General features: G+C 37.3%; 1 protein-coding gene across 1 annotated transcript; it reads right to left on the reverse strand.

The window, feature by feature from the left end:
* Positions 1-5,387: 5,387 nt before the first annotated feature.
* On the reverse strand, positions 5,388-7,936 carry LOC135698548 (fidgetin-like protein 1). Its single transcript, XM_065218575.1, has 3 exons — positions 7,686-7,936; positions 6,996-7,617; positions 5,388-6,933 (listed from the first exon to the last, which is right to left on the reverse strand). Exons 1-3 carry the CDS (start codon positions 7,826-7,828, stop codon positions 5,821-5,823), a joined length of 1,878 nt encoding a protein of 625 aa, XP_065074647.1. The 5' UTR covers positions 7,829-7,936; the 3' UTR covers positions 5,388-5,820.
* Between the last annotated feature and the right edge of the window lie 8,230 nt (positions 7,937-16,166).

Raw genomic sequence — 16,166 nt, forward strand, 5'->3', positions numbered from 1 at the left:
GCATATATGACTTAGTAGAAAAATAAAACTAATATATAACTAAAAGTGCAATAGATAAGTGTTAGTTCCGGGATCATTTTAGTGTTAGTAGTTATGTTAGTTTTGATCCATATTCAGCCTTGCCGGCCCCTCCAGCACTATTTGCAGCAATTGTGATAAGATTATGCGACACTGCTACTAGTACTATGTTAGATGTATGACTTGTCAATTTTCGCAACGCAATGTCTTTCAATAAATCACTCAATCAATTTGATGTCTGAAAATTTGCTCAAAAGGACTTTGTTGACACATCATACCTTACCGAAAACTAAAGCACAACAATCCTAATTTTTATTTCAAACCTATCAATATATTTAACACATCTTTCCTGAAACTTCACTTGTTCGTAAGCGCCTGGTTGATGATATGACTTTCGCTATTGACATTGTCTGTAATTAACAAATACACTAAATAGGAAGATTTATTATGCAACTTCATAGGCTAGTCGCTTCTCTAAGCGGACCCCCCGCGTCCTATCTCTTATGTTAATTAACTTTCTGAATTCTCTAATTGAAGTTTATTTAATAAATAACTGAAATCTCTAATCTACCTAAGCAGTGGCTTATCAGAGAGGGGAAGCTTAGTAATCCCCATTGCCTGCCCATGACGCCATTCTATCGCGGCATGAGCCAGCAACGCCGACCATAAACCTACCGTCTCCAACACTCCACTAGCATGAAATTAAGCCCGCCCACCAACAGCAAGGTGCAAAAACTAGCCAAGGGGAGGGGGAAGCATAACCCATGTTATTGTTTTCATTTGTTAAATAGTTCAGATAGGCTAAAAATGATGGCCCCTTTCACTGATCACATTAGAAATCAAGTTCACTCTTTCTTCTTCCTCAATTCACACATATTTTAGTTTAATGCGTGCTCTCAACTGTGTGCTAGGTGCACTTCCACAGTTATTAATTAAAAGCTTTCGATGTCTGTACCATTTTTGGATTAATGTAATTGTGTGGCAAGTACAATCATACTCTATGCCCAGGGAAGTCAAGACATTTTCCAACCCGAAAAATTCTTACACCGGACCATAAATCAAACCCAGTCACCATGGTCTTGCTTTGTAGCTACGCCTTTACCAACTGAGCTAAGGGATGCCTCAAATCAGGTTAACGTCGTTAGAAAAAATATTTTTTACATCTAATTTCATCATCTTTTTGCTCTAATATCATAATATCGTAGTATGCCGAGCAGCTCGGCATTTTATTTTGCTGTATCTTAGTGAAAAACTTGCCGAGATTTAGCAAAAAATATTTATGTTAACTGAGCTCTCGGCAAAATTCCCGTTTGTTAGCTGAATCTCGGCAAGTTTTTCACTGATATACTGCAAAATAAAATGCCGAGCAGCTTGGTGGTGTCCATCGCGGTAAAAAATCTAATAGCGAATTTGTTTATTATTCAGTTCCAACCTGGATCGGGTATCAAGATCGGGTCTGCTTGTTTTCTTGCAAACGTCAGTTTGATCGTTTGTTTTTAAAACCTACACACAAAGAATTATCATTTATAAAATTAAAAAAACCATTGGTAGAATTAAAAGTTTTCGTTGGTTCTTTTTGGTAGAAAGTCCAAAGCAGTCATCATAAAAATGTGTAACCTGTCAAATCAAAAGTTTACGTCCTCGATAAATTTAAAAGCTGAAGCTTTTGAATCAAATTGTAGAACTGTCAAAAGGAAAATCAATGTTTTTAAAATAAAGTAGAAATTGTTTCAGTTCAAAAGGAGTCGTTTTTATCATGACAATATATGTTTTTATCTCAAATTTGAAATATTTTCAGATTAATAGTTTTCAAAATTTATAAAAATTGGGTACTCATATTTACATGATTTATAAAAATAAAAATAATGTTTATTCATATATTTTATAAACAAAAAACAAAATCATACATTGTTAAAATTACCAGAGCAAATTTGGTCCGAGTCCTAGTAAACAAAAGAAGGTATTCGGTCTAACCTCGGGTCCACGGCATTTTCGGAATTTTCCTCGTTCAAAATGACGATAAACAAAAGGAAGGCGATGATTACGAAGAGTGCTTATCCCAATATCACTCCATGGAAACGGCATTCTTGACGACGTCTTCCTGCTGGAGCAACATTGTTCTCCATGAACTGACTATAAGGAATCTACAAAAACAAAAATACAACCTTTGAAATACAAGCCACAACCATTGCATACCACAAAAGTGGAACACTCACCGTAGCAATATCCAGCAGAATGGTGAAGACATTCATAAATGTCATCAGCATCGATTGGAGGTAGTTTTCGTACACTGATTCCACCGTAAAATGCTTTTTTTTTACTTCGTCTGGTCCACTCAAATTCAATTTTGGCGGCAAATAAAGTTGGGTTCAGAGCTTCAGTGCTGCCAAAAACTTTGCTATGAACAGGTAATTTTGACAGTTGAACAACTTTCATAAAAACATAATGCACTTTTAAAATCACAAGTCCAAAGTGAAAGAAAAACTTTCAAACCAAAGATATAACTTTTATTTTGAAAATTTTCACATTTAAAACAACGAAATTTGGGAAACTTTCATTTTGAAATTGCATTATTTTTATAGCAACAATTTTTGTTTTTTGTGTGTAGCTCAGGTTGAGGTTCGCACTGACAAAAAGTTCGGTTTCGCACTGGGTTGGAACTGGTTCCAACCCCGATAATAAACAAATTCGGTATAAGTGTGTACATTATTAGCAATGCTGTGATATAACCACAACGGTATGGCCGTTTTGAATGGTTCAACGGATGTGAAATGAGAGATCATTTAAATTTAACAAAGTTCTTCAATGTAAACATTCATTTTTTGACAAACAATTCTAGATAGAGCTGGAATTAGGGCCTAACAGCTTTTGTAAACAATGACTTCTCTTGATGATTTCAGTGCCAACATTTCAAAGGGGCGTTATTGCTTTTGTAAACAATGACTTTAGCCGTCAATTTCTCGCGAATGAAATCTTACCTCGCCAAAATAACAATGCTAGCTGGTAGAGGAAACATTCCTCTGCCTGCTGGTGTTATTATTTTTCATGAGTGAACTTTTATTCGCGAGAAATCGACGGCTAAAGCCATTGTTTACAAATGCAATTACGCCCCTTTGAAATGTGAAATGCACTGATTTCTAGAAATTCAAGGCTCGCCCACGCAAACCAACATCCTCATCGGGTAAGGAAAGACTTCCCCTATCCGATGGTTAGGTTGGTCTGCGTGGACGTGCCTTGAATTCCTAGAATTCATCGATAGAAGTCATTGTTTACAAAAGCTGTTACGCCCTAATTCCAATTCTATCTAGAATAATTCTAGATAGAGCAGGATTTAGGGCGTAACAACTTTTGTAAACAATGACTTCTCTCGAAGATTTCTAAGAATTCAATGCCAGCTTACGCAATCCAATACAACCATCGGGTAGGGGAAGTCTTCTTCTACCCCATGGTGATGTTGATTTGCGTGTAGAAATCATCGAGAGAAGTCATTGTTTACAAAAGCTGTTACGCCCTAATTGGGTTCTTTAAGGGTATTGAGGTAAATGCATATTCGTAATCTTCATTGAAAATTGAACCCAAACCCAATATTTCATCAATTTTGGTACACTGGAACTATTTTAAATAAGTACGATTACATTTACAAAAATCACCTTATTAGCGCCCCTCGGTGTCACTTTGTATGGGAGCGAGCTGTCAGTTTGTCAGTTTAGTGTCAAACAGTGAAGTTATTATTTTGCTTTAAATCTTGATTTAAAAATCGAGATGAAAGCGTGTGGGCTCGAAAAAAAATATCGCTATGCTCAGAAAACGAAACTCTTTCAGATGATATATAATAACCGATATATTTTCAAAATCAAAACAATTTCAGTTCTATCTAGAATTAACACATTTTATAATATGCTACCTTAACTAATTTCTGGAAGCATTTGTTTGTGTTTTGTATACAAATATTATCAATGTTCCGTCATACCAGCGTTGACAATCACAAAATTTTCGATCAAGATCGAGTATTCCCGAGCAAATATTGCACAACTTTTAAGCAATCTGAACCGAACTCTGTTGCGTTTTAAACCATTTTAAATATATCTCCTTTTCAATTCACCCGAAAAATAGCGACCATGCGACCTGACTAAGGCTCTAAAAAATAATAATAATATCGCACAACATCATGAAGGTCACAAACCTATGCACAAATGCTCTTGGGCACTCCTGGACATTACAAAAATAAAAAAAAAACACTCGCTCCCAAGTAGTCTGTGTTGGTGAAATATACCACCGTAGACTAAAGTCCTCTAAGGCTCTGTTCCATTTGGAAAATTTTCATTTAAATTTGACACTACGAAAATAAATTAAGATGTTCAAAAATTTCTCTATTGTTGATCGACCAATTTTCGAGAAACTGTCTGTCAAAATTGATTGCTTGTCTGTCAGAAATAATCCAGCAGGTTTATTGGAAAATTTTCCATCAGTCAAATTTAAGTGAAAATTCACCAAATGGAACAGGGGGCAACCCTGGCGTAGTTGTTAACATCCATACCTCTCACGCCAAAGTCACGAGTTCAAATCTCACCCCGGACAAGTCACGAATGACCCAAGAGTGTTAAAGTGACTATAATAAAAAAAAACCAAATGGAACACATCCTATGGCTCTGAACCATTTGGTGGATTTTTTTTTAAACTTTTGGTTAAAACTGGACATATGGAAATTTATTTATTAGCCCTGCTATCCGAGCGTGCTTATTTCTGACAGACAAGAAGATTAATTTTGACAACCGTGGCTGAGTTCTGCTTGAAAACCGACCGATCGGTAACACAGGGATTTTCGAACATAAGAAATAACTTTCAAAATGTCACTTTCAACCACGAGTTAAATTTAACTCGGCAAATGGTTCACAGCATAAGTAAAAGTTTGGAAGTCTGTCAAAAGTTGGTCCAATCGAACCGTCAAAATGCACTACTTTGCTCGATTGGAATAACTATTTCCAGTTTTGTGGTTACAGTCGTCCATACTTATACTAAAGTGCTTCACCGTAGGCCGGGTTGAGGCATACACACATACATCATAGCCATACCACAGACAAACAGACTTATCACTTTAAATAAATGCTCCTTAAATATATCGTCACGGAACTCACTAACAACATCTCGCGAGCTATTCGCGGAAATAAGTTTGCTTGCCAAATCTCAAAGAATATGGCATACAAGTTCGATAGAATGTATAGAAACGTCACAGTGCCCCCACTGTGACGTCGCACTACTAATAATATTTAAATAGATCGTTAAATGCGTGCACGACGATTGAGGAGGAAGATATACGTCTGTTTATCTGTGGCCATAGGGGGCACTTTGATGGGTATGTGATTGCAATATATAGTTGAGCTTCGACCTCAATAAATCATTTCTGTTCCAAATATATTCATATTTTTTATGGATCTGACACATTTTTGGAAACCGGAAATCGCCATATTGAATTCTAGGCATTGATTTCCGGTATCCACATGCAATTCTCATATCAAAAATACCAATAAGAACTTTGCTATAGACGGAAACATTCTAGATGCTGATGAGTTCAAGATGCATAGTATAGAGGAAGTTCTCATGCACATTAGCACCTATTGGTGCGATAATTCTAAACTAATATGTCTTGCACTCCCTGAATAACTCCAGAAATCAAACGGCGCATAAAAAGGGAGCAGTGTATCTGGAAGGAAGTCATCGGTACGAAATATCGCTACGTAGGTAACAATATTTATTCAACAGAACACATGAAATGGCCTCCACCGCAATTACCTGTAGCAGGAATTAGCATGAAGCCCCCGATCCATATAGTCGGTCCCACTTCACGTACTGCGTCAGATCGTTCGGTGAAACACTGGCCCGAACTCGTCCCAGCGCCGCCTTGAAATCTTCATGACAAACCGGTCTCACATCTTCCTTCTCAATTTGGCCAAGCTGATCGAACGGAATGGATCGGATCGGTCCCATGGACGCTTCGTGGCACAGCACTTTCATGTCTGCACCGGAAAACCCATCCGTAAGTTGACCGATCTCGGTAATTTCCTCGGAAGAAAGTGAATTTTTTTCGTTCGCTAACAAGCGGGCTAGAATCTGCATTCGAGCGCGTAGTTCAGGCAATGGAATGTACAAACGTTTAACAAGCCGCCGACGGGCAGCTTCGTCCAGCTCTTGAGGACGATTTGTGGCACCAACGATGAGAATCCGTTCATCATCTGCCGTGGCTGCTCCGTCCAGCTGGACAAGAAATTCCGTTTTCAGTCTCCGTGAACTTTCATGTTCCGTTTCCGACCGTTGGCATAGAAGGGAATCAATTTCATCAATGAAAACAACCGCAGGTTGATGCACCGAGGCCACCGCGAAAAGAGCTCGCACCATTTTCTCGCCATCCCCAATCCACTTGGACGTCAGGGAGGAAGCACTAATGCTAAAGAAGGTCGATTTCGATTGCGACGCAATGCATTTTCCTATCAAAGTTTTTCCCGTTCCTGGTGGACCAAACAGGAGGATTCCTCTTGGAGGTTTGCGCAATCCAGTGAAGATATCCGGTCGCAGAATAGGCCAGACGATCGCTTCTTGAATGATCGTTTTAGCATAGTCTAGTCCTGCTATGTCTTCCCAGGTTAGAGGAGAAAATCGATCCATTATTTCGCTGCGGATAAGCTCGACCATTTTAGGATCTATGTGACGTAGGCGTTCGTCTATCTCTTCGTCCTGACTGTCTTCTTGACTGTGGTGAGATGAACTCGGTGAATTGGTCACGGGCTTACTCGTTCCGTCTGGACCATCGTTGCGAACTGGACACACAAATTTACTCCCCAGCGTACGGCGCCCTCCGAGAGACTTTTTGCCATAAGAGAACAACGGCGTTTGTCCTGGCGGATTGGCGTTGCCATATTTCTGTTGTTAGAATAATTCAATAAACTCATTCCAATTAATTATATGCTTCATTTTAAAATTACCTTAATATTCTGAATCTGCAATTCATCTTTAGCGGTTCGAAAATTGCTTCCTTCAGGCTTATTTCCTTCTGCTATCGAATTATCACACCTTCTTGCTGTTTCAGTAACAGAATCGGTACAGTTATAACTTTTTGACGTTGTTGGCACTTTCGGAGTAAAGCCTCTCGAAGGTGGAGCGAATACCCTACGAGATATTTCTTCCAAAGCCACCGAACCAACCCGGTTGTTTCCGAGAAGATTTGTCGGGCTTTCTTTGCATGGCTCAAATTTCACTGGATTAGTTACAGCCTCTCTGTTGGTTTCCATCTTTTGCTTGCATGACGGTCGTAGAACATTATCACTATCAGCGAAAATAGATTTAACCGTCGGATCATTCAACTCCCAACTGGTGCAATCTTCAAATCGACCCCTGCACGATCGTTCCCGCGTCAAGTAAAATAATGGGTCGTCTAAAGCAATTTCCGTTATTTCCACATCTTCCTCAGCATCTTCGTCCTGTTGAGTGACCAGAAGTTGCATCACCTCATCGCAGTAATTGTTAACTGAATCCGGATCAATCACCGCGTCCTGATAGTCATCCAAATGCGACTGAAGCAACGAACATGCAAATTTTTCATCGTTGCTTTTGAGAAAAAATAAACATTAATACGGAACCATGTTCCAAGTACACAGGATACCGATCACACTCACCTTTCCAGAGCTTCAGCAAACAGTTGCGATGTCACATTTCGTAAGATATCGACTTTTACGAAAGGATCCTCTATGTTTTGAGCTTCTTCAAGAGTTTGGAAGATTCTATACACATGAGATTCTCGTTTTGCCAAATTGTCCATATCAAAAATGGTAATCAGGTTTTATAATAGAAACAAGCTATTTTTTTACATTAATAAAATCATTCAAAACTGTGAAGGCTTTGCGCGCCTTGCTGTTTTATGTTTTGATTGCTTTCTGCTTTTTATGATCCGCATGCATAATATTATATGTGTGTTAGTGAGAATGATTGCAGTTGATCTAGATCAGAAGTGAAGCTAATAAATTCAAGGTTAATATACATGCGATTCTGAATCTACCCAGTGAAAAGGTCGTATGAATAAAAGCGTTTACTTTACTTTTCCCGTATTTATAAGAAAAGCACGGGAAAGTAAAGTCAACTCTTTTTATTCATACGGCCCACTGGGTAGAGTGAAGTGACGTTAACGCACGTACACTAGCGGGTGCATCGCCGTGTAAAGTTGTTTACTATTTTCCTCTGGCTAACCTAAAAATGTATGAAATTAGATCTGTCAAAATAAGTTTGACAGCGATTTGTTATGATTTTCCTAGGATTTTCACTAACATGCTCTCATATATGGCACCAATACAATCGGAAGTGAACATCTCAAGATGGCACCTCAGATGACCCACACGAAGAACAAATTATAGCAGACGCAATTATTTTTCTGGTCAAAATAACTATATTGTTCAATTGTTTTAGAGATAACCCGAAACTATAGTTGATTTGACTATATATATAGGGCAAAAACTATAGTCCATAGTTGGCTCCTCGGTTGGCTCAACTATATTTTTCAGTAGATGAACAAACGTCAAACTTCAAAATACAACTATGCTTTAGTTGATTCAAGAAAACTATTGTTAGGGAAGCAAAATTTTACAATGTTTATTAAACGAATTGCTCTTCATTATCGACATATTAAGGAAGTTTGTTTTGCTTCTTTATCGATCTCAAAAACACAACTGCAAAATCATAAAAAAAGGTGAACAAGAACATTCAACTAATATTTGAACCGTGTTCATCTGCATGAGAGCCAGCTATCTTATCGCCTGCTCTACGCATCACAAGTTAGGAGTATGTGGATTTATGATGATCACTTGAAACCAAATTATATAACTAAAATACATTTGACGGTTGTTATAATTGATCAAAGTTATAGTTGAGTTGAGTATAAGATGAACAGTTGAATCTATTAGGTAGATATGATTGAGTTGACGGTCAAATTAATGTTGGAATAACTATAGGTTTCTTAGTTGAAGATGCTAATTTCAAATAACAGACTGTAGTGGTAATTTTTATACGATAGATGGAGTAGATGAAAGCATAGAGTTGATAGTTCCGTTAGAGTACGGCAGTGTGAAGATTGTACATATATAGATATTAGACAAGCGAGCTAGGACAACTTTTAAGGAAGGTACAAATCGGTTTTTTCATCTCTCTTTACCAAACTCCCCCTTTGGAGAGGGATGGTGAGGGGTGCCCCCCCCCCCCGCCACCACTGGCAAAAATAGATGAAAACCGACCCGCTCAAGTACCAACTGTGTGCTTGAAACAGTTCTACCGATTTTTTACCGCACTTCAGTTGTTATTTGAAGGAAGGCATCCAGTCGTAGGTTTGGAAATTGCAACTATTGTTTACCCCTACCACGATATGTGCTCCTGTCATCGTCGACTTGACGATCTCGAGGGGACAGGGGTGGGGTAGGTGCTGCTACTGTACCTTTCGACCATTGACAGTAATTGATGGTATGCTCCCATCCAGAGTTATGAACTTTGACTATATGTTTTTTTTAGTATTACTTCTACGTGAAGTCAACGATTTACATAATTGAAATTAGCATTAGACCCGTGCTCTGAGCAATCATTCGGATCAATTTCAGGGACTGATTCACCTTCGCCGGGATCAAATAGTAAGAAATTCAGAGCGTGAAGAAACGTGTTGTCTGGTCTTACGGGTGAAGATATTTCGTTTTCCGTAATGGGTAACGCAGCTTGCTTAGAACGATGAGGCTGACAGACCATGCAGAAGCATGCTATATTTTTCACGTGCCGCAGAACTTTCATTCTTGATTTCTTTATGGCTTATTTTCAACGTTCGATGTAATCTGTATCGATGCAAGAGGGTCTTGCTTTTCGAAAGCCGTACAGTTGCGTCTAGGCTTTCTCCTTGTTGTTCAAGTGCCTGTTGAAGCTGTAAAACACAAACAAAATAGTTTTAAAATATGAACAAAGGCAGTTTTTGACACCCTCCCTCCCTCTAAATTGATGTCATTACTTAATACACGCAGTCACTAAAACCCCTTTCTCCTAAAAAGTGGACGTCATATTTTAATCGTCCTCGAAAACACTGTTTCCAGATTCAGAGTACCTTCTCCGTTACATTAATATTTTATTTACTTACCAACGCCCGCAAATCAGCAACATTTAGCTGATGTGCCGCCATTTTGTCCATTTCCCGACATTCTGCCCGTGACATTCTAGAACGAAATTTTTTGATACTAGTTATATTAATATATAAATATAATCATGGGAAAAAACAGAGCTACTTACTTTTTCCACGCTTTGCGATCGGCTGACTTATCTGCTTCCTTTTCGGAGGCATATTCACATTAAATTAAAGTTTTTTTTTTACTCAAAACAATATGCCTCCTGCACGTTTGCATAAACTTTTCTTACTAACGTACCCGCAGAATCAAGTTGGTCGATGCTCACATAACTCACGAACACTCAAAATGATTTGTCATAGTGTTCATCAAAAGTAGTACAATTAATTGAATATGTGTGAGTATTTTGCGGCTGTAAACATCATACATCGTCGTTATGAATGGTGGCAACATTTGACAGAAGGTGTCAGAATGGTTGATTAAGGTATCTACACGCAATTTAAAAACTGCACAATTTTGAGTAGGATCCACTCATATAGGTCATAAATATAGCTACTCAAAAATGAATAAACTAAGTGTGGAATGACAAATTGACAACATCGAGTTGCTCATTTTTCAACTTGTCAATCCCAACTTTGTGTAACTCAGTTTTGAGTAGCTTCAATTTCGACCGATATGGGTGGATCCGAATAAAATATGAGTAGTTTTGAAATAGCGTGTATATACCGTAAGCAACTAATCCGACATCTTCTGTCAAATGTTGCCACCACTCATAAATGCCCTTACCCTTGCTAGTTACAAAAAGAATTTACATCATTTATTAATTCCTCATATTCCTTAATAAGAATTTTGTTTTATTTTTTTCCCTTGTGATTTGTTTTCCGTCTATTTCTTTTCCGAACTAAGTATCAAACGCCAGGGAGGAAGTTCCCACACCTGGACTGCACCTATCGACCCATCAACTCATGAACCGGGGATCAACGGCTTTACTTCCCTTGATCAGAGATTTTCTGTCTCAGAAAATCTCGACGGCACCACTTGGGATTGAACTCAGGCCCTTTGGAGTGAGATACAGTTACCACTACACCACCGGCCGGTGTCGCTAAGAATTTGGTTGATTTTGATCAGAAAAAGCATGCTGCATTCTTTTTTGTTACAATGTGTCGATTCAGATATTGTTTCTTGAATTGGAAATTAGATCTCACTACTTCATGAAAAGCTCATCAGATTTTATTCGTTATGATGACAATTTGGATTAGAGTTACATTACATTTCAATAATGTGTAAGTTTATGACATGGTCATGATTTGCATCAAATAAGTTTTTTTCACATTATATCTCTTATAGTTTGAAAATACGGTATTGAATTTCACAAACATTTATATATTAAATACACTACCACATATGATCATCTTCCCATATGGCATCTATTAAATATGGAACCTCACATCATTTTGTTCTCATATCATACAACATTGTCTGAATGATGTCACATATCGTTACAATACGGAATGCTATCTTTTAATAATTTTTAATTGTTTGATGAATTTAATCTTTTATTGGCCAACATTAGTAGAACATTTTGTATTAATGTTACTTAAACCTTTGGTGCAACGTTATAGTTTGGAATATAACACATATCGTTTTTTACTATGCGGGTAACTACAGTTTCTTCCAAATCTGAGTAAATTTCGTATGGAAAGAAAATTTTCTCAATTATTCTCAGTTGCTGAGTTGGTATGATTGGCCGTGTAGATGCAGTAGCCTGCACGGTTAGAAAAAAGAACCCTAAAATTAAGTTTTTTTTCACTCATCTCGGCACTATAGACCTTTTTGACGTTTAATCGTCTTTCTCTATCTATCAGTTGGAGGCGAACCAGCCCAAGGCTGAAAGCCTCCTTAATAAAGCTAAATAATAATAATAATAATCTTTCTCTATCTAGCGCACATCAATGAATTGACGGTTTGTTTTCCCACTAATCTGTTTCCCTCTTGCTCCCACTCGTTCGATTTAAATGGTACAGTATTGGCAAATCAAAGTTGGCGCTCGTAAATGCTTTTATTTTGCAAATGGAACATTTTATTTAAATCTGGTTGCTGCTACAGTGGTAGAAAAGCTCAAATCTATGTGTACACCTAAAAATCTGAAAAGAAATGAATTTTTCTATATTATTTGTCTATTGAGTAGTCCTTAAGTTTTCTACTAACATAGCACCAACCAGATTTAAATAAAATGCTCCATTTGCAAAATAAAAGCATTTTAAGATTGCACTCGTATACTTCCCCGTGGAAAATTTTGAAACCATCATCACTTTTATAGTTCTCCTATTCTCCACGAGTACCAACTTTGATTTGCCAATAAAGAGCCTGAATGAATTCAGGCTCTTTAGTACAGTACTGTGCGCCGATTAAACGTCAAAAAGCTCTATAGTGCAGGAACCCAAAAGTAGGTAAAGCGGGTCAAAGTAATTTTCATTTACTTGTGTGCAATTCGTATGGAATTTCCCACTGGCTTTTTAACCAAAAGTTAGAGTCGGTTAGAGTCACGCCAAGAGTGAAGCCAAGTCTACCTAGTGAACTGTCAAACCGGCTACCTATCATGCAAAGTAAACAAACATTACGATGCTATGAAAGGTCCACGAAAGGTATTGCAATAAAATATAAAATATAATCGAAGAAATGATCATAAACACGCAGTGAGCATTAAATTGTCATGGGATACGTTTGGTAACGATCAGTAATGAGAATTTCTACTATTTTTTTGTTAAGATGATAGGACAAAATCACTGATATAATGATTTACAATAGCCGCTATTTTTTTGCTCGCTAGAAGTCATTTGAAGTTGATGTAGCAGTCCTCTGTTGCCAAGTGAAAAGAAAGGGAATCTTTCGAAAATCGTGATGCGAGTTCAGCTGTTTTTTTCTTGGCGTGACTCATTATACACCGACTCTACCAAAAGTATGTTGTACCCAACAGTACACGCAGAAAAAACTATGGTCGAAACAAAAATATTTGAGGTAAATTTAAACGTAAACTCAGTTTGTTCTGGCCACAAACATAAATTAGGTTGATTTCAAACGTATTCCATGTTTGAAGTCATGCGAAATCAATGTTTAAAACAAAAATAATGTTACGTTTATTTAAAAAATATTCGTGTTGAAAATAAACGTATTTATTTTTGTTTGGTTTGACAGCTATGCGAACAATAATAAATATGTTTATTTTAAACATGCTTCACATGTTTAAAATAAACATACATATTTTGAAATTATTTTAGTAGTTGAGTGCAGGGTAAAGCAAAATAAAACGGTTTGCAAAGAAATAAAAAAAAAGATCTTCGGGCAGGTCATTTTAATTCCTGCTCTTTTTCGGGTGCGATTAAGGGTGAGTTAGGGTATTGGGGTCCTGGTCCGGGATGCGATGACCCGTCAGGGTGGGTGTCCGGGGGTTCCCGTTCAGTGGAACCGGTGCAAATTTGTGTTATTAACGTCGTTTTGCCGTTTTTGCCTCGGTTTCTGCCACTGGTCTTCATACCGGTTTCTTTCTATGTTCGGTGTCGGAGGAGGATCCGGAATAGATTCGGAATGGATGGCCGTTTTCTGTTGAGGTTGAGCAAAGCTGGGGCAACTTTTTCCGAATGTAACAAGAAGGAAATAAAAAGACATGGCACGCTAAAAACCGTTTACCCAAATCTTATATTGTTGAAATAAACATGCTTTTGAATTTTTTTCAAACATAAATATTTTAGTTTTAAACATGCTTTCAATTTATTTTGAAGAATTCATATGTTTAAAGTATAAACATTTATATTTTTGTTTTAAATGAACAAAATTCGTATCCGTGTAGGTAAATATGATTATACTCAACGTTGGGTTCCCACACTTTACTTCCCCCGTTGGGTGGTTTTGCTCCTCCGTTTTTGACAACATTAGAAGGAGAAAAGGAGACAAACTAGTCAAAAGTAGGTTTATTTGTTTATTTGTTTATTTGTTTATTTGTTATGGTTGCATCAACAGACTAGAAATAGTCCCAATGATGTATTGTAAAAAAAGTACATATTATACAGACGACATACATACACAGCAAAAAAAAATTGTTGAATATTACATTGAAACTGCTGCAACCAGGTCAATCCATCGGTTGTGTAATATCACATTGTACGATGTACATCGATTTTGCGAACAAAATTACATCCATTGATGTAATATTGTATCTGCTTTTTGCTATTAAATCATTATTTCATACATCAGCTTGAATTACGTTGATCGATATTACATTTTTTTGCTGTGTATACTACAGTTACTACAGTTACAAACGAAAATAACTAGGAAAGCATTGTCAAGTTACTAAAAATTTATAAGTCTTAAATTTTACACTTAGCTGTTGGGCATCAAGCGCCTTCGGTCAGCAAAAAAGGCAGAGAATCTTCGGCGAAGCATATTCCGTGTCAAGTGGAAATCGAACATCGACGCTACTCGGTTGAACCAACAATCAATACGAAACTAAAGATTTTAAATTGGCTCACTACTTGACTAGCCTATTGGTCCCAAGCAAATCGTTTAACCACAGACAAACAGACGTAACTCTTTGAACAAGTTTTTCTTGAAAACATAGTATCTCAAAACATAAGACCTCAGTAACGACATCTCTCTGGCTTCTCGCGGGAAACAAGATTGCTCGCTAACTCGCAAACAATATTGCATAAAAGTTCTATAGAATGTATAGAAACGTCAAAGTGATCCGATGCCAGTACTGCGGCGAGTAGCTCGCGGAACTGATAATATTCAAATCAACCGTTAAATGCGTGAACGAAGATACACAATGAAGTGTTACGTCTGTTTGTCTGTGGTTTAACGTACCCCATTCCAGTCAAAATTCTAGTAACACACTACACTCAAAAATATTACTAATCTAAAATAGATTAAAATTTAATCTTTATTTTATTTAGCTTTGTTTATTCATAGCTTTGATTAAAAAGTAATCTATTCCACGTTTGTTTTTATGCATGAGTATGAATAACATGTCATAGTTCATGGTTATGCATAAAAATTTGTTTCTCTGTTTAGCTCTTGTCAATAATGGACATAAACCGCCTCAAACAAATATTGTTTTCCATCTGAGCTTCCAGTGAAAAAAAACTGCAGTAGGTGCTAGAGTAGGTGTTTATAAAACATTAATTAAATGCAGCAACATAATTTTAGATGCTGATGTTTGGCTATCCACAGCAAAAGATCATCGAAGGTATTAGGTACGAGTTTTTTATAGAACATTGGTCATTCATCATTGCTTTGGAGTGAATCACTGTCGCTGTGGGATTCCATGCTTTTGCCGCTGATCATGGGGATATCAAGAACAAAAAAGAGTTCCGGTGAGAGTATCGAGAAAGGTGAGAATATTCTGTGGTACGGTGGGTGAGTCTGATTCAAAATGTTTAATTATTATCAGGTATTTTTGGAATTCTATTGACATCCGCCAGCTGCGATCATACTGGAGGGAACCGAATTGCCGTCGCCACAAAATCGATGAAGCGAAAAATACTGAACTGGATGATCTGTGTAAAATAAAAACGTATCTCCATACGGTTCGCTCTCTCCAGCTTTTTGTTTATGTTTTTCAATCATAACAAACCACATGAAACTGAAAAATAATCGGATCTGGCGAATAATACCTCAATTTTATACTATCCAATGTATAAACCAGTTTTATACTAAGTTAAAGGGTGTCCACGATGAAATTGCCACACACAAAATTGATTCGCAAAATTCGAGTTTTCATCCCATTGCCATCAAATTTTCAGGGATTGAGAAATAACTATTAAACTTCATTTTACCATTTTACTCGTATTTTATTTACAGTCCATACGCAAATGCCCGCACCTTGGCCTTAACCCCGGCCATAAGATTCTGTACAACCTGTGAATCAACCGTTTTTTGCATGTAAACCCATACTTTCTTCAGTTCCTCGACTGTCTTCACTACCTTAGGTCGTTTAAGAAGGTGCTGCTTCATAATCGC

This window comes from Ochlerotatus camptorhynchus, unplaced genomic scaffold (genome assembly GCF_037179485.1).
Source record: "Ochlerotatus camptorhynchus isolate MF236.1 unplaced genomic scaffold, CSIRO-AGI_Acam_v1.1 ptg000090l, whole genome shotgun sequence".
In the NCBI taxonomy this organism is placed as follows: Eukaryota; Metazoa; Arthropoda; class Insecta; order Diptera; family Culicidae; genus Ochlerotatus; species Ochlerotatus camptorhynchus.

Bases quoted from the DNA above. Each gene is read 5' to 3' on its own strand.
- LOC135698548 (XM_065218575.1), bottom strand. From the start codon at position 7,828: ATGGACAATTTGGCAAAACGAGAATCTCATGTGTATAGAATCTTCCAA. The intron at 7,618-7,685 runs GTGAGTGTGATC...TTTTCTCAAAAG, and splicing joins TTTGCTGAAGCTCTGGAAAG to CAACGATGAAAAATTTGCAT. The intron at 6,934-6,995 runs GTAATTTTAAAA...TTCTAACAACAG, and splicing joins TGCAGATTCAGAATATTAAG to AAATATGGCAACGCCAATCC.